This window comes from Siphateles boraxobius, unplaced genomic scaffold (assembly GCF_051911475.1).
Source record: "Siphateles boraxobius isolate OS27281-9 unplaced genomic scaffold, OSU_SipBor_1 9, whole genome shotgun sequence".
Taxonomy (NCBI): domain Eukaryota; kingdom Metazoa; phylum Chordata; class Actinopteri; order Cypriniformes; family Leuciscidae; genus Siphateles; species Siphateles boraxobius.
In genome coordinates this window covers 10,998,981-11,022,976 of record NW_027509219.1, presented here as the reverse complement: position 1 = coordinate 11,022,976, position 23,996 = coordinate 10,998,981, and the positions used below count along the sequence as shown (strand labels likewise).

At 42.3% G+C, this 23,996-nt stretch overlaps 2 protein-coding genes and 1 long non-coding RNA gene across 4 annotated transcripts in view; 1 reads left to right on the top strand and 2 right to left on the bottom strand.

Moving 5' to 3' along the window:
- Window positions 1-2,781, bottom strand: part of LOC143732897 (H-2 class II histocompatibility antigen, E-S beta chain) — a 97,645-nt gene extending 94,864 nt beyond the window's left edge. Inside the window, exons 1-5 of one of the 2 annotated variants that reach the window (XM_077224361.1) lie at window positions 2,673-2,761; window positions 2,061-2,336; window positions 1,303-1,584; window positions 1,002-1,115; window positions 242-893 (exon numbers count right to left, since the gene is read on the bottom strand). In XM_077224361.1, coding sequence (XP_077080476.1) covers window positions 871-893; window positions 1,002-1,115; window positions 1,303-1,584; window positions 2,061-2,336; window positions 2,673-2,736 — 759 coding nt within the window. In that variant the 5' untranslated portion in view covers window positions 2,737-2,761 and the 3' untranslated portion in view covers window positions 242-870. Of the gene's footprint in view, window positions 1-241; window positions 894-1,001; window positions 1,116-1,302; window positions 1,585-2,060; window positions 2,337-2,672 lie in introns of those variants that run through there. The other variant, XM_077224360.1, reaches the window with a different exon arrangement.
- LOC143732905 (uncharacterized) overlaps window positions 1-23,996 on the top strand; it is a 376,949-nt gene that overhangs the window by 245,287 nt on the left and 107,666 nt on the right. The window lies entirely within an intron of this gene.
- The window catches only part of LOC143732900 (rano class II histocompatibility antigen, B alpha chain), a 31,792-nt gene continuing 16,954 nt past the window's right edge, over window positions 9,159-23,996 (bottom strand). The window contains exons 2-4 of the mRNA XM_077224363.1: window positions 12,178-12,423; window positions 11,677-11,961; window positions 9,159-9,647 (exon numbers count right to left, since the gene is read on the bottom strand). Coding sequence (XP_077080478.1) covers window positions 9,526-9,647; window positions 11,677-11,961; window positions 12,178-12,423 — 653 coding nt within the window. The 3' untranslated portion in view covers window positions 9,159-9,525. The remainder of the gene's footprint in view (window positions 9,648-11,676; window positions 11,962-12,177; window positions 12,424-23,996) is intronic.

The following is a 23,996-nucleotide window of genomic DNA, read 5'->3' as shown; positions in this document are numbered from 1 at the left end:
GTTGGTATTAGCCCTTTTCCTTTATTAACATTTACACATTTTGCATGCCAATTTTATTCATACTTGACAAACATTGCATTCAATGTTTACATTTTACTAGTTAATTTATTTCCTGGGAGTCTAACCCATGACCTTTATACGCCTCTATAAACTTAGTTATGCAGTTAATTTAATACATTGTTGTAAAGCACTTAATGTGAAGAAAAATGTTAGGAAATATAAAGGGGAAAGGCTATTTAAATAAGCAAAAGAAAAAAACTTTTAATGGTTGTGTAAAGACATATTTATTTAGAACTAAAATGTACAATTAAAATAAAACGTTCCTCCATATGGTTTTGCACATTTTATAGATGTTTTTTCTGCTAGTAACAGTATTAGTAAGATTATTTAACCAAAGCAATCGCACGCTGAAAATGATATGCACAATTACCAATAATGACAGTAGGGGGCGGTAAAGCTCCATGAATAAATGTTTCTGTGTGTGAACGCTGTCTCTCTTACTCAAATCAAACCTTTGATTGGTTTCATAATAGTTCTAACTGGTATGAAAATATTGATTGAAAACCTTTATGACATCATCCTTCACATTGCTTCTATCCTACATATGATCAGCTCTAGAAAGTTCAAGCAAAATCATTACACAATAAAAATATGTTATTTTATCAGTACCAACATTATATAGTTATACTCAAGTACAAGTCATGTAAGTATGTTTGATGCAATTATTAAATTTTCATTATTACTTTAATTATTAAAATTCAAAGTTCAGTAAAAGGAGACTGTATCGAAGATGTGGCATAAAGAGAATACATCAGTGATCCAAGGAGGTCTTCTTTCAGTTGGCATCAGGCAACATTAGACTAACTGTAGTCAGTTTGGCACCAGGATCCTCCCTGACAAAGTGAAAAATAAAAATTTATTGACAAGTTAGATGAATGTACGGACATGATATTATGAGGAATGGATGAGTATCAGCATGATTTGCTCTCATCTCCAATGACCTGATGATTTCTTCTTGTAGTAAATGAGTCCAGCAGCTGCTATGATGATTCCCAGCACCAGACCAGAGGATCCAATAGTGATTTTATTCCTCTCAGACTCAGGCATAGAGGGATCTGTGGGGAACGGAAATCAAGCTCTGTTAGCGAATGATATTAGTACATTCTCAATATTTACATGTTTAATATTTGTTTAGTTGTGCAAGTGTAATAATAAAATAATTTCCATATTTTCTATTTGCTCCCATAAATATGCCAAAACCATTCATAAAGGAAAGACTGTAAAGTAAATGTTTTGTCTTACTCCAGTCTTTAACAATAGGTTGAGTTGAGCTGGCGTGCTCCACCACACACGAGATCTTCTCTCCAGATGTAGGAGTGTATTCCAGCTGAGAGTGAATCTGGTAGTACCAGTCTCCATCAGCCATCTCCATTGTGGAGGTCACTTCAGAGGTCATCAGTTTACCATCTCTCAGCCAGGACACTTTGATTTTTTCAGGGTAGAATTCATATGCGCTGCACATCAACACAGCTGGATGATTGCCTTCAGCCTTCTTCACTGAACTAAGCTTGACCTTCGGTAGTACTAAACCAGAAGGGAAAAAAACACTCAAAAATGAACTTACAGTATTCTAATGTATAAAAATGATAAATATATTAGGTGACAAGTAGCTATAATACTTGAATTAATTAAACTATTAAACAACATGAATTATATGAACTATAAAGTATTTTCTTTAGATTCGGAAATGGGTTGTAGAGAAAAAAAGACCATACATGTTTCCTTATATTATTCAGTTTGAAGAAAAAAAATCTTAAAGTTAAAATTTTGTCAAAATAACCCCTGTGTAATGTTATCCAGTTGTAATATTTATTTTATTGATTTTGTATTAAAACATCATAAATCACTGAAGACAACCACATTGTGCAGACACAACACCACCAAAACAACAGACTTATATTTTAATGCATTTTGAGTGTGTTTCTTCTGCACCAGTGTACACGCATGTTAGAGATCTTTATTATGCAGTAAAGATGAGACAGGAGTCTTGTATCACTCACCTGTTTTATCACGGACAGCTGAGTCAAAGATCTTAGCATAATGTCTGCAGACTGTGTCCACATCAGCTTTCAGACCCTGCATAAAGGCCTGATTTTTGTTCCACCTCTCTGCACTTTTCTCTGCATGCTCATTGAACCCCACAAACTTCCCCAAAGTGCTGTTGTACTGTGCATCCACAACTTTATTGAAGGACATTGTCACAAGAAACACCATATCACTGTAATCACTGGTGCTGTAGACACATTCAAGCATCATGTATTCATAAAATCCATCAGCTGAAACATAAAAACAGAGTGTTAGACCTTCAGGTTTTGTATAATTGCATGTAAGTTATAAAAACAGAAGTACCTGTATTCATCTGCTATTTGCTATTACTGTGTTGGTGTAGTTACTGTGTGTAATAGTATACATTCCCATTAGAGAGACATCACAATACTGGCTCATCTCACTCAATATTCATGACCATATTTTATAAAAGAAAGGCCATTGAAGTAACAGCAATGACATTATAAACAAAACCAATATCAAAGATAAAAACTTTCAAATGTATATATCACAAGTTTACTGATGAATTAAGGAATTCAATTTGCTCAATGTTTCATTGTACTTGCCTGTTCCAATAAATGCAGACAGCATCAATACGGGATGAAAAATCGAGAAATTTAGCAGTGACATATTTACAGTCTATGAATACGCCTAATGGAGAACTTTCTATCAGTGCTTGTTCTTGTGATAGATGTCTAAATAATCTGGCAAATCAGCTTCTTCTCACATAAATGTCAAGTGTTGCTAGGTGGAAAACTGCCCTAATTTTCCTGTTTTCATTGGACAATTACTGTGTGTGTGTGTGTGTGTGTGTGTGTGTGTGTGTGTGTGTGTGTGTGTGTGTGTGTGTGTGTGTGTGTGTGTGTGTGTGTGTGTGCAGAAAATGTATGTGTATATAACATGTATGTGTATATAGGCATAAAAATGCACTTCAGAAATGTACAAATGATTTATTTATTTTATCTGTGTAAAAAAGGGAACAAAAACAAATTGAACTTATCTTTATTTGTTTTGCCTTTATTTGATTTCAGTAGGCTCTGCTCCTGGTCCTGGAGGATAGGTCTTTAAAGATATTCAACCGTTATACCACAAATATACATTTATATTGCAATTTATTATTTAATTTATTTGTGGCTGGTTTACAAAACAATCTGCAATTAAATGCTTCAAACAAGCAGTTAATTCTCTTTGAAAACCCATCAAAATAAACTATCCACTTGTTCTTATACTGCTGGAGTCCTTCGCATGTTTGGCAGTACACAAAATTAGTTAAGGTTTTTCTGAATTGCTAAAACACTAAACTATTCTCTGCACCATATTTTCAATAGCCTAAACCGATGTGTTGAATAAATCACTCTTTCTGTAAAACCTTAAACAAGTTCAGTCAGTTAGACACGGTTTGCTAATCTCATCAAAACTCTAAACACATTCTCACTCACTAAAACACATCTTGCACTGTGATGCACTTGTGTTGCAAAAGGCAGGCAGGTGAAACCTACCCACCTAAAACACAGTTGTCACACAACGACTCAAAATTGTTCAAACTTATTTCTGATGATGTGATCAAACCAACTGTACAAAACAAGTCAGTTCAGAGTAGGTGACACAGGTGTACTGAATGATATGAGCAATAGATGGAAACAAACTGAGAAGGAGAGGAGGAAGAAGATGTGTAAGAGGTGGTGGACGAGGAGGACGAGAAAGAGGTGTGGACAGTGTTGTCGAGTCTGGATCTGGCACACTAGAGGGTTTTTCCTTTTGGCTGGCAAAAGACAACATAGTCTGTGGGCGGTGGTGGCTCAGTGGTTCATGTAGGTTGTCTACAAACTGGAAGGTTGATGGTTCAATCCCCGGTTCCACTTGACCAAGTGTCGAGGTGTCCATGAGCAAGACACCTAACCCCAGCTGCTCCCGACCAGCTGGATGGCGCCTTGCATAGCTGACACTGCAGATGGTGTATGAGTGAATGAATGGGTGAATGTGAGGCGATATGTAAAGCTTATTGGTGGCCATGGGTCTGTTGAAAGCGCTATATAAATGCACTCCATTTATGTGGACAAAGTCCTCCGGCCAGACCCAACATGAAGACTTGATGCTGAGAATTAATTTCTCACCATCTTTGATTTTGCAGTTGCACAACTCTTCTGAGTGTACTGTAACATGCTTTTCATTTAGAGTTTTTTTGTTTTGTTTTTACCTTTTTGGACTTTGGCAGTTTGCAGTATTTTGTGCTGAATACAGTTTTTCTGAATTTCTAAAACATTAAACCCCATTCTCTGAACCAAATTCTCAATAGCTTAACAAATTTGTCGAATAAATCTTTCTGTGAAACATTAAACAATTTCAGGTAGTTTAAACACTGTTTGCAAATATCATGCACTCTTTTTGCAAACTCTAAATACATTCTCACTCACTAACACAAATTTTGCACTGTGATGCACTTATGTTTCAAAATGTTAAACAGGCAGGCAAAAGTTAAACACAACTACAACACAGCTGTCATCGTTTACACACAAAGACTCAAAATTGTTCACACTTATTTCTAATGATGTGACCAAACCAACTGTACATAATACAAGTCAGTTCAGAGTGCAAAAATTTACTCAAAATGTTGCACTGAATGTTGATACCAACAATGGATGGAAACAATATAATAGTCCAGTCATTTTAAGCCAAAGTGGGGGTCAACAAATTGCAACAGAAGCAAACTCAACTGATTTTGTGTCCTCAATATGTCCTGAGTAAGGGGAAAAAAAGCCCAGAAGAATCCCATTAGGGGAAAGTTTCGAAAAAGACCCAAATATAGCCTATTCATACGCCTGTTCATTCTTTTTCTCACGTGAATAGGGTAAAAACTTTAACCTTTAGATATCACCATGAAAATTACTGAGTTGATTACTTATATCAAGACAAACAAAAAATGTATTAAAAGTTTTTTGAAATTGTTTGTTAACATGGACAAACGGTGCATAATCTAATTACATATGTGCTAATTTGCATAAATACCACAACAGATCTAAACATTGGGTATAGCCAGGTGAAAATGTTTTGTTGAATCGTGTTGACATATAACAGTAAAAGACTTAATGTTAAGGTCTGAATGGAACCCATTTAGGCTACCCATGAACATTAATACATAGAGGCAGGAAGAAGTACATTAAAACCAGCCTTTATTAATTGTTATTGCAGAGATGGGCTTTGGGACTGGGTCCGTGGGACTGTTTCTGGGGGATGAGTCTGAGGGAAGAACAGGAGACAAGGGTAAGGAGAATGCAAAAGACAAAAGGTGGGTAAAATAAAAAGTGGCTGGATCAAAAAATCAAATTACGTACACAATGCACTCAATGCCCAAACCCCATCTCTGTAATAATAATTAATAAAGGCTGGTTTCTAAAGTACTTCTTCCTGCCACTATGTATTACTGTAATCTTCATAGCCTAAATGGGTTCCATTCAGACGTTAACATTAAGTCTTTTACTGTTATATGGCCACAAGATTCAACAAGACATTTTCACATGGCTATACCCAATGTTTAGATCTGTTGTGGTATTTATGCAAATTGGCACATACATAATTAGATTATGCACTGTTTGTCCATGTTAACAAACAATTTAAAAAAACTTGTAATACATTTTTTGTTTGTCTTGATGTAAGTAATCAACTCAGTAATTTTCATGGTGATATCTAAAGGTCAAATTTTTTACCCTATTCACGTGAGAAAAAGAATGAACAGGCGTATGAATAGGCAGCCCATTCTCATCCCAAGGCATCATCTAACTGACGCTGTTGACCATGCTTCAACATCCGACGCACAAGGCACCCTTTAGCGTCAATATGAGACGCTAACCCTACCCCAGACCTAAACCTACCCATTACGGAAGCGTCATGTAACTGACGCTAAAAACGGAAGCGTCATCTAACTGACGCTAAAGGCGTTAGATGACGCGCGAGGATAAGCGTCATCTACCTGACGCTAAAGGGTGCCATGCGCGTCGGATTTGGAAGCATGGTCAAAAGTGTGAATAAAATGATGCCTTGGGATGAGAATGCGTTGGAATAGGCTATATTTGGGTCTTTTTCTAAACTTTCCCCTAAAGGGATTCTTCGGGGCTTTTTTTCCCTTACTCAGGACATATTGAGGATACAAAATCAGTTGAGTTTGCTTCTGTTGCAATTTATTCAACCTTTTTTTATGAAATTACTATAAGAGGGAGAGGAGGAAGAGTATGAGTAAGAGGTGGTAAACAAGGAGGAAGAGGATGAGGATGAGAAAGAGTAAGGTGTGGAGAATGTTGTCAAGGCTGGATCTGGCTTTAGGCTTTTTCCCTTTGCCTGCAGAGATGATATTGTCTATGATGTGGATAAAGTCCTCAGGCCGAACCCATGAAGACATGATGCTGAAGCAGAATCAATCTCTCTCACTGACCCTGCAGTTGCACAACTCTTCTGAGTGTACTCTAACGCTTTTCATTTAGAGTTTTTTACTGTAACCTTTTTGGCTTTTGCAGTTATTCGATAGGCCTACAATACAATATTCAGTACAATACTATAATTGTAGTGCATACAGTATACAATTTATTCGCCTTACTACTGTAAAATGTAATTACTTTTTTTCTTTAACTGCATGCTTTGGATTTTGTGTTTTCCATTTTTTGATGTAGTGTCTAATGAATGATCTGTAGTGTTTATAATATTGACTCATGTGTGTATGATCTGAAAGCATTGTTTGATTTTTAGCACAGATAAAATGGTTTTGAGGCAACTGTTTGATTTTGCCGGAAGAGTCAGAGGTTCTCTGAATGTGGTTTGAAAATTTGGTTTTGTGTTTAAGGTTTTGAGAAAGTGAGGGATGGTTTCAAGAAATGTGTTTTAGCAATTCAGAAAAACTGTAATAACCAAAATACAACAAAATGATAGTTTTTTTAATTTAGTTATTTTAAAGATTTGGTTATTCAGTATCAAACAATTTAGCAAGAAACATGTTTCATATAATTTTTAGAGGTGTTGATTGAAAGATGTTAAAGGACTGTAATTTACAGATGTTATATCGTAAAATACACACCAAATTAACATAAAAATCCAATTCAAGCCAGTATAAATAGTACCAAAGCGAATAGAATATTTTGAGAGTGTCTGCTTAAAGGAACACGCCACAGTTTTTTGAAATAGGGGTTATTCACCGTCTCCCCTACATTTAGATAGGTGGGCAAAGGCATTTTTGTCTCAGTGCATGCATTGTCTTAGTCTGGCAGTGCCGACGCTAGCTTAGCTTAGCATAATTAATGGAATCCTTTGTTGCTGGAAAGCATGTCGTGAGTAAAAGTGATAAAAAAATAAATAAAAAAAAACCGAATTACTTCTTGTGGCCTGCGCATTCACCACGAGTACAAATAGCAATGCAGATTAAGACTAGGCGATTTCCAGGCAGATATTCACTTGGGACTATATTGGGGGGAAGCACAGGCAAAGCACTGCTACTTGGGCGCAGAAATATCACGCAAGTTAGGTAGCTGTGACACAACTGCGGTGACGCTCATCTTGATCTGACACGTTGAGCCTGGTCATCGATGGCAGTACCTTGTCCCACTCGCCACAGCACAGACACTCTATTTCAGTCGGCATAGGTTGGCATATTCCCACACACTCACACCACCAGTTCGTGTTGGCTCTCATCCTCACGTCCTCAGGCTGTTGAGCGATCGCAACCTCCTCCTCCTGTCGGTCTATTTCCAAAGCGCCCAGCTCCTCTTCTGAAAACTCTGGTTCGTAGAGGTATGGTTCTGGATCTTGACTGTCTGAGAAGTCACCCTCTTTGTCTCTCACAAAATCAGCCATGTTCATCGCCATTCACTATGTCTACTGTAGGAAAAAAATAGCCAGCTAATATTCACGCAAGTATGTTGACGGAAGTTGGGGGATTTCAGGTGTTGCGTGATATATCTGCGCCCAAGTAGCAGTGCTTCGCCTGTGCTTCACCCCAATATAGTCCCAAGTCAATATCTGCCTAGGAAATCGCCTAGTCTTAATCTGCATTGCTATTTGTACTCGTTGTGAATAAGGCCACGAGAAGTAATTCGGGTTTTTTTTGGATCACTTTTACTCAAAACATGCTTTCCGGCAACATTATGCTAAGCTAAGCTGGCGGCGGCGCTGCCAGACTAAGACAATGCATGCACTGAGAGAAAAATGCATTTGCCCACCTATCTAAATGTAGGGGAGACGGTGAATAACCCCTATTTTAAAAAACGGTGGCGTGTTCCTTTAATATCTGCTAACACTTTATTTTGATGCTCCCCCAACAGACATTTTCCTGACTAAATAATTTTGCAATTGCATGTCTTATTCTACTAACCTGAACCTAACACCCTAACCTAACATTCTACTCACAGTCTACTACAGTCTACTAAACTCTAATGAGAGTCAGTTTACATGTAGTTGCAAAGTTACTTAGTTAGCAGAATGTCTAAAGTGGACCATCGAAATAAAGTTTAACCAAAAATATTTTAGTTTAAAGGTATCATATATATTTCAAGACACTGCTTTCATTTGACAAAACCTGTCAGAAAACAACAAACACAAAAAGAAATTGTAGGATGTCATTTTGGTTTTTCATAACTATCATAATCATTGTCAGAGAGAAAGCCTTTTGGGCATCAGTCTGACATATAGCACAGCAATGCTTTGAGAAACCTGAGTTTAAAGTCTTCTTTTAACCTAGTTTATCCTCCCATTACACCCTATCTCTCTTCCACTTTTCTGTCCAATAAAGGCAAAAAATATAATAAAAGACTTCATCATCTTTTACCAATTACAGATAATTTGGCAAATAAACTTTAAGTAAGTGTTGAAGACATATAAATTAATAGAATGTGAATCAATATTAAATGGTCAAAGGTAAATGTGAAATAAATGAATATTGTTTGTCCGGTTTTTCATTTCAGTGTTTAATTTTGTTTAATGTCAGAGCCCTGTGTTTGTTGACATTAACTTTTCTATAAAACATCTGTACTGTAGAACATCGACTCTTGTTTTATGAAAACCGTAAACTGAAGGATGAATTATATTTTTATTATTATCAGGTGAAGGTGATATCCGCTTTTTTAATGATCTTCTAATAAATGCACCTCAACACGTTGCATGGCATTGCCTTGACTTCTAACAGATCATTCATTATTATTACATAACAAATATTTGAACAATTGAAAGAAAATCATGCTGTGTCAGAACAATAATTTGACTAGGACCCCAACCAAATTTGAACATTATTTGTCATGTTAAATGGCTCACAAAATTATTGTTTTTAGTACCAAAAAGCTTAATTTACAGAGCTTTCATTGGAGGAGAAAGTTAATTAGGAGTACAAAAAAATGGGAATTACAAAATAAGAATGTGTTCATTTTTAAATCAGGTTTACTTCTTTCAGTTGCAGTTGTTTCCTTTAATGAGGAAGAAAGTTCCAGCAGCGACTCCCAGAAGTCCAAGAGTAAGACCCACTCCACAGAACACAGCTGGACCAACACTGGGGAGGGCAACATCCACTTCTGAAACACACAAGCACATGATGATGCATATGCCACAGAATGTAAAAGCATATATTTCATGTTTACTGTAAAGCGACATTTTTAGAATTTTGCTTTTTACATTTTCTTCCTAATTTTTCCTAGATATGGCCAATGAACTGTATTAATAACACTATGTTTATGATTAATGTCTACATATGTAATGTAAGTCCACTGAAGGCAAGTTTGTAGAGAACCCAAGTGCAGTTTATTTACAAAACGTGATTAAACATAAAACAAAGGCATGGCATGAAACTCAAAACAAAACATGAACATCGACTTAATAAACAATTAATCAATGACAACATGACACATTCACATGGGGAACACTTACCAGGATCACATGACAAGAACAGTGGATCACATGACAGACATGAAACAAGAACATGAAACAAAACCAAAACATGACATATCCCCCCCTCTATGGGCGGTTTCCGACGCCCAACAAAACAATAGTTCAGGAGGGTGGTAAAGCGGAGGCGGTCTTGGGGGAGGGGTGGAGGGCTAGGCTGGGAAGGGCCACGGAAGGACCTGGGCCATGGAGCGTGGGTGGAGCCGGGCCGCAGAAGGACCTGGGCCATGGAGCGTGGGCGGACCTGGGACGTGGAGCGTGGGCTGAGCTGGGCCGCGGAAGGAACTGGGCCGTGGAGCATGGGCTGAGCCAGGCCGCAGAAGGACCTGGGCCATGAAGTGTGGGCGGAGCCGGGCCGCGGAAGGACCTGGGCCATGGAGCATGGGCGGACCTGGGTCGTGGAGCGTGGGCTGAGCTGGGCCGCGGAAGGACCTGGGCTGTGGAGCATGGGTGGAGCCGGGCCGCGGAAGGACATGGGCCGTGGAGCGTGGGTGGCGCCGGCGGTGCAGGAAGCCAGGGCGGTGCCGGCAATGCAGGAAGCCAGGGCGGAGCTGGCAATTCAGGGAGCCAGGGCGGAATTGGCTGTTCAGGGGGCCAGGGCGGATCCGACAGTTCAAGGGGCCAAGGAGGCACCGCCTCTGTGGACTTGATCCGGTACCTACTGCCTACGGCCATCTTGTCCGAAGTCACAGGCACGGCGGCCATCTTGTCCGAAGACATGCGCGCGGCTGACATGGCGTGAACAGTCTCAGGCTTGGCAGGCATGACGTGAAGAAGCTCAAGCTCGGCAGGCTTGACATAAAGTGATTCAGGCTTGGCAGGCATGATGTGAAGAGACTCAGGCTTGGCAGGCATGATGTCAAGTGACTCAGGCTTTGGCATGCTGGCTGTGGTGTGCATTGTGAGCCCCCTCATCCACAGTTCCCACAATAAAACGAGGAACCGCTCAGCAGAAGTGCATGGTCGATGTATTGCGCAAGGGAGAAATTAATTTTTCCCCCAGGCAGTACAGAACCCAAGGGTTTGTTTAGTCCAAACTGAAAATGTATTTTAAAGCCTACAAGAGTCAAAAGTTTTCCATATACGTTTCCAGAAGACCATTCTTCTGGCATAGATGCAGGAGGGCAACCGCTGGGTTCAATTTAGGTAAAGTATTTTGTAATGTTTTCCACTGAAGGCAAGTTTGTAGAGAACCCAAGTGCAGTTTATTTACAAAACGTGATCAAACATAAAACAAAGGCATGGCGTGGCATGAAACTCAGAACATGAACATGAACATGAACATGCAACCAGTGGTTACAGGAAACAATACTTGACAAAGACGCATGGCAAACATGAGGGCTTAAATACACACAAGACTAATGACTAGACAAGGGACAGCTGTGGACAATTAACCAATGACAACATTACACATTCACATGAGAAACACTTGGCAGGATCACATGACAGACATGAAACAAGAACATGAAACAAAAACAAAACGTGACAACATAATCTTTTCAATCAACTTCTCAAGAAGTTAGTTTTTTAGGATATGTCATGTTTGCCCTAAATTGTTTAAGATGATGTCTGTTATAATATATTAGTTGATCTAAAGCAAAGAATTTGGGAACAATTAGAATCGTACATCCACTGAATCAACATGAAGCAGTTCCTCACCCCATGTTTTGGTTTTAGGTTGGCCTGGAATGGATTTGTGGTTCACAGTGCAGCTGTAGATGTCTCCCTCTTTTGGCGTGAACTTCAGAGTAGAGAAAATGTTGAAGGTGCCGTCATTTTGTCTGCGGTACTGGCTTAGACTCATGCCTTCTGTCACAATCTGATTGTTTTTAGTCCATGACACATTGACAGGTGGAGGGAAGAATCCAGTCACATGACAGATAAGGTTGTTCTCAACATCCTGCACCACGTCATCTTTCGAATAGATGGAAGTATCTGGGATGTCTGTGAACACACAGAAATGGTTTTGGGACCTCAGTGGACATTTTATCTTGAACCACAAGATAAAAAAAATCTTGTAAACAAAAATCTTGATTAGATTTGTAATTTCAGCAGCTAATTTCTTTGAACATCTCCAAAAATGTAAACTTCAGTTTATTATATTTCTATTATATATCCATCATGTAAAAATATAATAATTATATGGAATGTGTGTCTTACCTAGTTGTTCGACCGAGGGTTTGTAAACTTTAATGTGTACGTCTAAGTTATGTTTGCAGAGCTCTATTAGACCAAAACCAGCATCATAAGCTTCAGAAAAGCTGATAGGATCTGCAAAGTCGGGCGCTGTCGGTACTCCTCCTTTTCTAATGAAGTCTAAATGGTACATTTCCTCTCCATCAGATCCATAAAAAACTTCTTTCTCTGTATCAGAACATCCAATAAATCCAAAATCCCTGTGCACAACTGAAACAGATAAAGTGTGATGATATTAGCAAGAATGAATTAACAGTATGGATGAATAACAAAGGAAGAACTTTATCTTTATGTGCAATCAGCAGGGACGTGCACAGGAATTTTGAGGGGCAGTTGCTCTGACCTGAAAAAAGGGCTACCCCCCCCCCCACCCCCCCAAAAAAAACAAAAAAACAAAAAAACTCACGGGCTATATGAAGGACTGAGAATAACAGGGTCTTTATTACTCACACTCCAGTAATATTTCTGTGAATTGAATTAATCTTGCACTTGTTCATAGTTTTTGTATTATGTCTGAATATTGGTGAATTTTTTTACAACTCGTCCGTTTAAATTACATTAAGCCTTAAAGTTCTGCATAATTAAGGGCGTGGCCACTTGAGTGACAGGTGGATTGAGGCTGCTGTAACTGCAAGCCGACGTTTGTCTATCTGTTAACGTCACCCTCAGCTAATTCCAGCAGCTGCTGTACTTGCCATCTCTGCAGTGTTTGTGCTTTTTTCGGGATTATTTCATACAATTTAATACACGCATTATACCTTTGGCCACGCCGTTGGATTCCGTCGTTGTCGAGTATGGAGAGATCAACCAGCGCTGTATTTCCAGTTGTTTTCCTCGCATGCACTAATGGATGTCTGACAATTTCGTTGCTTTTTGGAGTATACTGGCTACACTCGTTATGCGGTACCATTGCTCTCACGGAACAGATATGCTTATTTAACCTTTAAGTGTTAAATAAAAAGTACAGATGAAATCCTGCAGGAGTCAGTGCTTTCTCTCCGTCCATGCAATAGATGCACGCCCTTGAATGAGCGCGGATTTCAAGTGCATTTACTTGAACTTCTGAGGTAATATTTTTGGTTTAACCCATTTGAGAAATTGAGAGGCGGCCAAAATCAGATTTTAAAATCGACTGAACTGAATAAAGCTCTTTACGAACTTGACGTGTGATGCCGCGCTGACTGACATGTAACTTTATGGGCATGAATCACTGTCACACGCACAAGCTCAGAGCAATATTGTAAGTTACTGCATGATAATACATTTTTAACTAGCAGAATAATAATGCATCACGATACACATAGTCTCACTTTTAGTTACGTTATAGTATTTCGAAGGGCAAAAACATGAACTTTAACTATTGGCTTTACTTCTACATTCAGCTGTCACTTTAGCGCGAGGCCAGTAGCATAGCATTAGCACCTCAGCTCCACCCATGTCCCGCCTCTTTGCCCATTTTCTTTTATCCGGGAGTGACGAGAGATGACACGCTGCCAAGATGGCGACGGTTGGCCCCGCCCACTTTAGGCTTCAAAAATGCTCTTCAGAAACCTACGAGTGACGTCACGGACACTACGTCCATATTTTTTTACAGTCTATGCTTATGGCTCACTTTGTGGCGCTTTTCCACTGCATGGTACGGTACGGCTCGCTTCGCTTCGGCTCGCTTTAAATGGTACCAACTCTGTTGAAGTTCCAAGCGGGAGGGTGGGTGATTTAGTATGTAAACCTATTTTCTGATTCACACTCTGGAGCAGAAGGTGGCGGAAATGCACCAATAAGCTGGATGCCAACCGCCATAAAATAGCAACAAGAAGAAGAAGAGGTTCCAAGCGTACCGTACCTATCATAGACATAATAAATACATAGACGCCCTATTGGCTGCTGGAGCGTACGTCAACGGCGCCGCCATATTGCGGAGGGCAACTTTCCCATACCTCTCATTACAGCGTTTCAACCGGCTGTTACTAACGTGGCTAACAGAAGATAAACTAAAACATGAAATAAAGGGAAAATTTTAGAAGTTCAAATGGCTGCGTTTTGATAAGCGCCTGGTACTCGGCCAGTGCTACCATAGCAACAGCTTTCTGGGTGGCGTCCATGTTTTTTCTCCGACTCGGACGCGCAAAACATACCAGAACGCTTGAAGTGTGGAAGTGACGTCATATCCGAGGGCCGAGTCGGTTCGTTGACAATAATAGAACCCAGCAGAAGTGTAGACGTTCCTTTCGTTGGTTGCCTAGGAGCGGATCCAGCAAGAGCTGGATGGGGCGACACGGAATGAAAAAAGTGTTTCAAGAACAAGCTCAGCTTTTAGCCGCACACAGCTACCACCAGACCTACAAACAGTGCAGGAACAAATTAAAAAACTTAAAAGCGACTACAGAACCATGGGACCACAACGGCCGGAGTAGTGCAAACAGAAGAATGTGGAAGTGGTTCGACAAAATGGACGCTATCTACGGCAGTCGATCTGTGAGCAATGGGAGGGAGGGTGCCTGAAACACAGCATTGGATCTGGCAATATTTCAAAGATGAAAGAAAGAGGTTTTAACAGTATTTTGGACAGTAAGTGGACTTTCAGACTTTTAGTCTGACATGTTTTTTGTCCACGGCAAGTCAAAATCACGTAATCTGACACAGTGACTATCGTAACAGACAAAACAATCGTGTAATCTGGACTCGGCCACCTTGTTGTTGGACAACACGATGGAGGATGGTACGTTGTGTTATGTTAACAATATATTAAGTTTGAAAGTTTCACTTTATTGACCATCTGTAAAGCTTTATTTTTTTACATCTATGCATATTTAATTGTTAAAATTGTTTATGATCAGTAATGTTCTGGAGTTATTGTTGCTAGTTTGATTTGAGTCGCAGTAATTTGTGTCTTACAAACTAATTGTAAAAACTTTTTGTTTCAGATGCATTGTCTACGATCGATTCTTTAGCACTTTCTCCGTGCAGTGATGCCTCAACTTCCCAACTGGTGATAACAGCGTCGCCACCAGCACGACCGCCTACACTAGCAACCTCCAGCACCAGCAGGACACCAGATCGTGTGGTACCAGGTATGAAATATGGCTAAAACACTCACTGTTACAAATCATATATCTAGACTAAGCTTACCTAATGCTTTTCTCATGTGGATTTGAATGCCTGCAATAAAATAGGATATATCATGAAATCCTGTTGCTCATGTAATGGGTAAAGAAAATGGCATCACATATGAGTTTAATTGAAGAAAACAGTTACCTCCTATTCTTTTACTTTTATTACATGTAAGCTAACATTCCCGTGTATTTCGCTTCATGCCGGTAAATGGCGCGGTTGCACTGCTTCACCCTAGTGGGTTGCCATGGAGACGGTAGCTCGAGCGCTCAGAAATAAACATACAGCGCTTGAGAAAGAATAAATTCTGTATCTCCACTTCTTTCCAACCCACAGGTATATTTTTAAACCTTTCCAATATCTATTAAAAAGTATCACAAGAGTATATCACCAGTACGGTTGTCTAGGTGATGTATGTTGTTATGTCCCGTGTAGAAAGGGTATTATGCAGTGTTTATATAGTATGTATTTGCTGGCAGCTTTAGCTAGCGAGTGAAGGTTCCGTTCTCTCGTCTTTTTGGACGGACTGTAAACAGTTGAGTCGAGTGAACATCTGTATGTTTAAAGTGTAATATGTAATGTCTATTAAGTCTCTCTGTACTTCGTATCATTTTGTTTGTATTGCCGGTGCTCTGTTCAGTATGTTTGTTTACCAGAGCCTGTCAATGTTCTAGGAGGCTATGCCGCCGACAGTTAATGTGCACGTGCCGGTAGACACACGCAAACGGCAGACTGATGTGTTGTGTTGGTGATTGATTATCACACAGTCACATGAACAGTTTAAATATTAATATAGTATTCTTGGTATTTGATCTATGAAAAGGTTGTTTGTATTGCAATGTATATTTGATATATTATACAGTAAGACTATTTTACAATATGTTATTAATGGGTTTTTTCTATTTTATCTGATATATTCCAATGCTTTACATATTGGTTTGTTTATTGTATTCAGTATAGTTTTAGGCCATTTCTATATTATATAGTCCATGTAATGGCTGAGGTTACGGTTTATGATTGTATTATTGAGATATTGGACTGAGCGCTCAGAAATAAACATACAGCGCTTGAGAAAGACATAAATTCTGTATCTCCACTTCTTTCCAACGCACAGTGCTATCCAGCCTGTGGCTTTGTACCTGCCCAGATTCCCCTAGGTCTGAGGCCGGTAACAATTAGGGGCTCGTCCGGGATCCAGCATCGAAAAGCGAGGTAAGCAGTCACTGCAACGGTGAGACCAGAGGTCCAAGCTTCAGGGAAGGCTGCTGGGTTGAGCGTCATCCAGAGAGCAACAGTCACCGGTGAGACGTCACGATGACTACAGTAACCCCACGGCGAATGTTGATCTTCCAGATCATCAAACAGCTTCCAGCGCTGACTTTCAGCCAATTGCAGTTGGTTGCCAGGTCAATTGAAGATGGCGGTGAAAGCACTGAGGGCCTCTGTGAACCAGAGCTCTATGACTTCCTCATCGACTACACCAGGAGCAAGAGGTTGAAGGCGATGGAAGATGAAGGCATGACTCAACTCCTCTCCCTCCAGGATCTGCTGCAGGAACTGACATCGACAGACTCCGGGTCTGGTGAGGTCTGTGTTTCCACTGTTCACATGGACGGCACACTGACGCCTACACATCAACATTTACCTCCCTCCACAAGGGACATCCTCACATCTTTATCAGTGGACATTCACACCCACCCGTCATCCATGGTGGGACAAGCCTGTCCTCAACTGTAACAGACCAGGTAGTAAGACTGTCTGATGTTAGTGCTCTGCTTCCACGTAGAGAGTGTAAAATACACGGTGGTCAGGTATCTGACATGGGTTCTGACATTTCCTTTAATGGTCTTTGTAAGCAGATTGAAGCTGCTTTACAAGAGGGGTTTAGCGAGACAGAAATTATTAGAGCTGTACTTAAGGTAACTAAGCCAGGTACATTCAGGGAAATGCTCACTAACCATGATGATCTAACAGTGAAGGGGTTAAAACGGTTTCTCCGCTCTCACATCAGGGATAAAAGTGTAACCGAGCTCTTTCAAGAGCTCAGTAATGCTAGACAACATGACAGAGAGAGTCCACAGCAGTTTCTCTACAGGCTGATGGGGTTAAAGCAGAGAGTCATTTTTGAGTCACAGCAACCTGGTGTAGAGTTTAGTTATGACAAAAGGCTTGTACAGGGTACTTTTCTACACACACTCTACCAAGGTCTAAATGAGAGAAACACTTATGTTAGACATGACATCAAACCTTTCCTTTCTGATATGCAGGTTAGCGATGACTTTCTGTTAGAACAGATGACCAAGTCCATGACTGAGGAAGAGGGGAGGTTGAAACGCCTGGGTGCTGGGGCTAAGTATAGACCGGTGATGGTAAGCAGTGCCAGATATGTCCATGACGGACAGACTGAACCGACCAAACCGAGTCCAGTTGACGCTGAGTTACAGGCTAACCGTGACGCTATAAGAGAGCTGACTGCCCAGGTGTCATCACTGACCAGACACATGACACTCGTTGACAAGTCTGCAGAACGTGTACAGTCTGGCCGCTCTAGCACAACTGTTAGTCTTCCACGGACACGGTCAGCTGACAAAAAGGGTAGATGCCACGACTGCGTAGTGAGCAAAACCATGAGCTGTCCCCATTGTTTTTTCTGTGGTCAGGCCGGACACCGAGCTATTGGCTGTTTACAGAGGAAGTCATCGGGAAACGGGAGGAAGTCGCTGGAGCAGGGCAGCCAGTGACTGTGAATAGCATTCAGCCCACTGTTAAGATCAAACCGCTACCCATACCATGCCAAGAAGATAAAAAAAACCGCATCGCCCAGCTCATAGGAAAACGTTGTACTGTCTCTTGCAACATCAATGGTGTACCAATTGAAATGCTTTTAGACTCAGGGGCTCAGGTGACGATGGTCAGCAAAGCCTGGATAGACAGAGCAGCACCCCACGTCAAAATCCAACCACTTCAGTCCCTCTTTGCCAATCAGCCTCTTGAAGTATCAGCAGCAAATGGTACACAAGTTCCCCTTGATGGATGGGCAGAGGTTGACCTGCAGATTTGTAGTGAGCGCCATGGGTCGGTGACAATTGGAGTGCCCCTACTGGTCAGTCAGTCTTGTCACTGTCCCCTGTTAGGAAGTAACGTCATAGCTGAGATAATCAAAGAGCATGACAACACTGTGAATGTGACTGCTATTCTGACCGACGCTTTAAGTGTCCCTGAGAACACAGTTGAGGCCTTGGTCTCTGCCCTCTAGATAATCACCACTGACGAGACAGCCCTATGTACTGTACACACAGGCAAGAAAGGTGTCACTATCTCTGCTGGTAGAGTCTATGAAGTCAGGTGCCGGGTTAGGGGGTTGCCAGGGAATCGTACCTTGCTGTTCCAGCCTCTTATCGAAAACACCTGCCCTGAAGGCCTAGAACTGTTCCCGACATTAGTTGACATTCCTTGTGGGCCCTCAAAATGCATTAAAATTTCCATCCAAAATGCAACCCGACATGCCATTTATTTGACCCAAAGAATCACTCTTGGCACTCTTGAGGAAGTGGCTGACGTTAAACCTGTCCCGGGTCTTGAGCACATGCCGAATGACGTTGTCCAAACATTTGCAGCTCAGTTAAGTACAGATCCAACGACTGACATGAACAAAGAGCAGGACAGACAGATCAGGTCTAAAGCTAAAGACAAGTGGCACCCTCCTGTTGACGTATCACATCTAGCCGAGGATGAACAGAGGTTAGTTAAGGCAATGCTGTTCGAGCAGTCTGATGTGTTCGCAAAAGACGATGCTGACATTGGTTGTATTCCTGACCTCCAACTTAGAGTCAACCTTACAGATGAAACACCTGTCCAAAAGTCTTACAATTCCATCCCAAAGCCCTTGTATAAAGAGGTAAAAGACTATGTTCAGAACTTGCTTAACCGTGGTTGGATCAGAAAATCCACCTCATCATACTCTTCCCCTGTGGTCTGTGTGAGGAAAAAGGACATGAGCTTACGTCTCTGTGTTGACTTCCGGGGGCTGCACAGCAAAACCATCCCCGACCGCCACCCCCTTCCACGCATTCAGGACCTGCTTGACAATTTAGGAGGCAACTCATGGTTTTCCATACTTGACCAGGGCAGTGCTTACCACCAAGGCTTTGTTGAAGAAAGCTGCCGGCACCTGACAGCTTTTAGCACACCCTGGGGGTTTTACGAGTGGGTACGCCTCCCATTTGGTCTCACCAACGCCCCGGCAGCATTCCAACGCTGCATGGAGGGCGCAAGAGATGAATGCTGTTCTCCTTACCTGGATGATGTGCTCTGCTTTTCCAAGACTTTCCAGGGCCATGTTGAGGACTTAAGACAAGTTCTGTGTCGCTTAAGGGAGCATGGTGTGAAGCTGCGCCCGAAAAAGTGTGAGCTGTTCAAACGCCAAGTGAGATATGTTGGACGCCTGGTCACGAGTGAAGGTGTTCAGGTAGATCCCAAAGACCTAGAGGCTGTGTTGCAGATGAAGGAGAGAGAGCCAAAGAACGTCAGAGAGGTCCGAGCTCTACTTGGTTTCCTCGGCTACTATCGCTCATTCATCCAGGACTTTTCCAGAATAGCCCGGCCACTGTTTAAAGGGTCACTCCACCCATTTGCATTAAGCTTTCCATTGTTAGAAACACAGTTATACTATTGAATGGTCGTGCAACACTCTCTCATTTTCCCCTGAGACGAGAGAAATCCTCTATTTACCTTTTTCACTTCCTCCTACAATGACGCAAAAATCGTCATTTTACGTCATTGTAGGAGGAAGTGTAAGACAGGGGGATTTCTGTAAAGACTACAAGCACTAGATCTCACCCTTTCAAACCCGCCCATAGGGGGCTGGACCTAATGCGCTAACAGACCAATCACAGATCAGTGCCAGTGCGTTTGATTTCACCGGCAGAAACTTTTTGAAAATATGGACGAAGGTACTGAATACGCAGACGGATGCATTATGGAGGATTGGGATTACACATAGTGTCAGCCATCTTTTTTGGAAGGTAAGCTAGCAGGCTCTTGTTCTGTGGAGAAAGCTGAGTAGTAACTTTAGGGCTTACCGTCCTCTTTTTCCCAGACAAGTCCGGCCGTCAATGTCCGGGATTCAGCTTTTGCTTTCTGCGGTCGCCATTCATTGTTTACATGCACAGCTTTTGTTTCAATCTAACTGAATTCATTCTGATTGGTGAATCTGAATGTAGTGTTTACATGAACGCTAAACAAGTGAACGGTTGATGTGCGTTTTTACATTGCTAAGAAAATTCCCGCTCCTCCGTGAGAGATACGAGACCGGTGCGTCTCACAGGTGTCGCTCATCCGTAATCACGCCACCGGCCTTGCGTCGTTCTCCACATGGCCTTCACTCGTCCTGCTCGCCACAGTAAACATGATGAATGGCGACTGTAGAACGCAAAAGCCGAATCCCGGACATTTTGGGCGATCCTGAAACACATTTTCGGGCAGTCTCACGGAGACTCACTAGTAGCCTAGACTTGTTGTTTAACTACTGCGCTCTGTTACCGGTAGGCGTGGCCTCCTAGGGCAGCGAAGCAAGTGCATTCTGGGAGTTGTTGTCTTTCATCCACATAAGCCAAAAATAAATTTTCTGTCTTTTCTCAGTCTAGAGAGCTCCAAATTCAAAAATAATTTCACATTTCTTCTACATATATTACCCATTTTAAATACACATTCATCTTTCCAGAGGTGGAGTGACCCTTTAAGCTTCAAGAACATCCTGCCTTGTCCAACAAGAGCCCTGTTGCAGCCAAGTCCACCCAAAAAGGCCGGAGCAGTGGTCAGTTACCATCCCGGACACCAGTTAAGTGGTCCCCCGATCACAGTGCAGTTGTGTCCCGACTTGTGGACATGCTGATCAAACCCCCCATATTGGCCTACCCCGACTTCGATTTGCCATTCATCCTACACAATGATGCATCCAATGAAGGTTTGGGGGCAGTGCTCTACCAGGAACAGAACAGCAAACTCCGGGTTAATGCTTATGGGTCCAGGTCACTCACGCCTGCTGAAAAGAACTACCACCTCCATTCCAGTAAGCTTGAGTTTCTCGCTCTGAAGTGGGCCATATGCGATAAATTTCGTGATTATCTGTATTATGCAACAACATTCACTGTGTATACAGATAACAATCCCCTCACCTACGTCCTGAGCACGGCCAAGCTGAACGCTGTTGGACATCGCTGGGTTGGTGAATTAGCCGACTTCCACTTCAACATCAAGTACAGGCCAGGCAAGATGAATGTGGATGCGGATACCCTGTCCAGGTTTCCAGTTAAACTCCAAGAAAACCTGAAGGAGTACACTGAGACAATGCCACCTGAGGTTGTATCTGCCATCTGGCAGGGGAATAAAGCTCAGAGAGATGAGGATGTGTCATGGGCTGCCGCCCTTCAGATCTCCGCCTGTGATGATGACCCTCCCCCGGTGAGTACGCCCATGTTCACCCCAGAAGATATCAGAGCCGCCCAGAAAGGAGATGAGCCCATTTCCGAGGTGATCCAGTTGAAAGGGAGCGGATGGAATCCGAGAGACAAAGACTGGAGTCCAATACAACCAGGAACACAACGACTTATACATGAGTGGAACAGGCTCAAACTGGATAATGGTATTCTGTACAGGCATGCAAGACAAAATCAACAACTGGTCCTTCCCAAAGCACTCAAGTCAACCGTGCTCAAACACCTGCACGATGGCATAGGACACGTTGGCGCTGATAAAGTCATCCACCTTGCAAGGCAACGGTTCTACTGGCCGTTTATGCAGCGCGACATCGAAGACTACGTCATCCGCCAGTGCCCATGCATCAAACAAAAACGACCTGCTGTCCATGAGAAAGCACCAATGGGCTCAATCACAACTAGTGCACCTTTTGAATTGCTCTCTGTTGATTACCTTCACCTTGATCCCAGTAAAGGAGGCTACGAGTACATCCTTGTGGTAGTAGATCACTTCACCCGTTTTGCTCAGGCCTACCCTACTCGGAACAAGTCTGGCAAAACAGCGGCCGAAAAGATCTTCTACGACTTTATTCCACGCTTCGGGTACCCTCAAAAGCTCCACCATGACCAGGGTCGGGAATTCGAGAACACCCTGTTCCAGAGACTTCAGCAGCTGGCAGGAATCTCTCACTCCCGAACTACTCCTTACCATCCGCAGGGGAATCCTGTTGAACGCCTGAACAGAACACTTCTCCAGATGCTCAGAACGCTCCATGAGGAAAAGAAGGCAGAGTGGAAAGACCATCTCCCCAGTATAGTCCATGCCTACAACTGCACGAAGCATGAGTCTACAGGCTACTCACCATTCTTCCTCCTTTTTGGAAGACATCCACAGCTGCCCATTGAGCTTATATTCAATCTCGACCCAGATCGGCTGGTACAGACACGGCAGAAGTATGCACAGACCTGGGCTTCCCGGATGCAGGATGCATACCGGATCGTGTCTGAGAACAGCAAGAAGTCTTCAGAGAAAGGGAAAAGGCACTACGACCGAGGTGCCAGAGGAGCCTTGCTGCAACCAGGTGATCGTGTGCTTGTCAAATACCTGTCAGAGAGAGGTGGCCCAGGCAAACTTCGATCTTACTGGGAAAAGAAGATCCACCGTGTCATTGAGAGGCTGGGAGATGGACCTGTATATCGAATCCAAGCTGAAACAAGTGACCAGACTCTCCGGGTGCTCCACTGTAATCTCCTCTTGCCTGTCAGTGACTTGCTAGTCAACCATGAGGAACATGACACCGGTGCGGAGCGAAAGCCCCAAGGACAGAGACGTCATATGCCAACCAGAGAAGCAACTAAGTCTGATGTCGGCACCTCAGATGATGAGGGGGAGTGCTCCTACAACCTTAGACCCCTGCCTGTGTATGAGAGGAGGACTGTCAGACACCACTCACCTCAACCCGAGTTACACAGTGAGCTGAGGGCTGGGGCTCCCGAATATCGACCGTTGAGCCGTGCACCTGAGTCTGAGGATGTATGGCGGCCAGGATCATCTGACCCTTGGGTGACAGCGAAGCCAATGCCTGTACCAAGAGGGGTAGATTCGTCCCCAGCAGTGGAAGGACCGGATCAACACAGGGTGACACATAATGCTATGGGGAGTGCCAGCCCTAAGGATCCTGAGATAGATGTTGTGCCTGTACCTCAGCCAGTAAGAGAGGTAGATCAGCAACTGCGGAGGTCCACTCGACCGGTCAAACCCAGAAACATCTTCGTGTATGACCAGTCAGGAGAACCTTCCTACCAGCCTTGGAAAATGGGAACTAATGCCATGTACTGTACACCTTCTTCCATGCTGGCCTATCCAGTGTTTCATGAGAGATGCTACTATCCTCCCCCAGCTGTAGGGACGTACGGTAGAATTGACATTGAACAGGACTTGAAGGACATTGACATCGACATACAATCTTACCTTCATACTACTTACCTGTGATTGACATACTGCAGGCTTACTTCCTGTTCAGACTGGTGACTCCTGAAGACTGTACTTACCTGACGTCTTGACCAATAGTCTTAGAGTACCACTGTAGTCAGTAGTCCAGTTTAGTTCTGGATGTCAGGAGACATCTCTTAAAGTAGGGGAGAGTGTAATGGGTAAAGAAAATGGCATCACATATGGGTTTAATTGACGAAAAC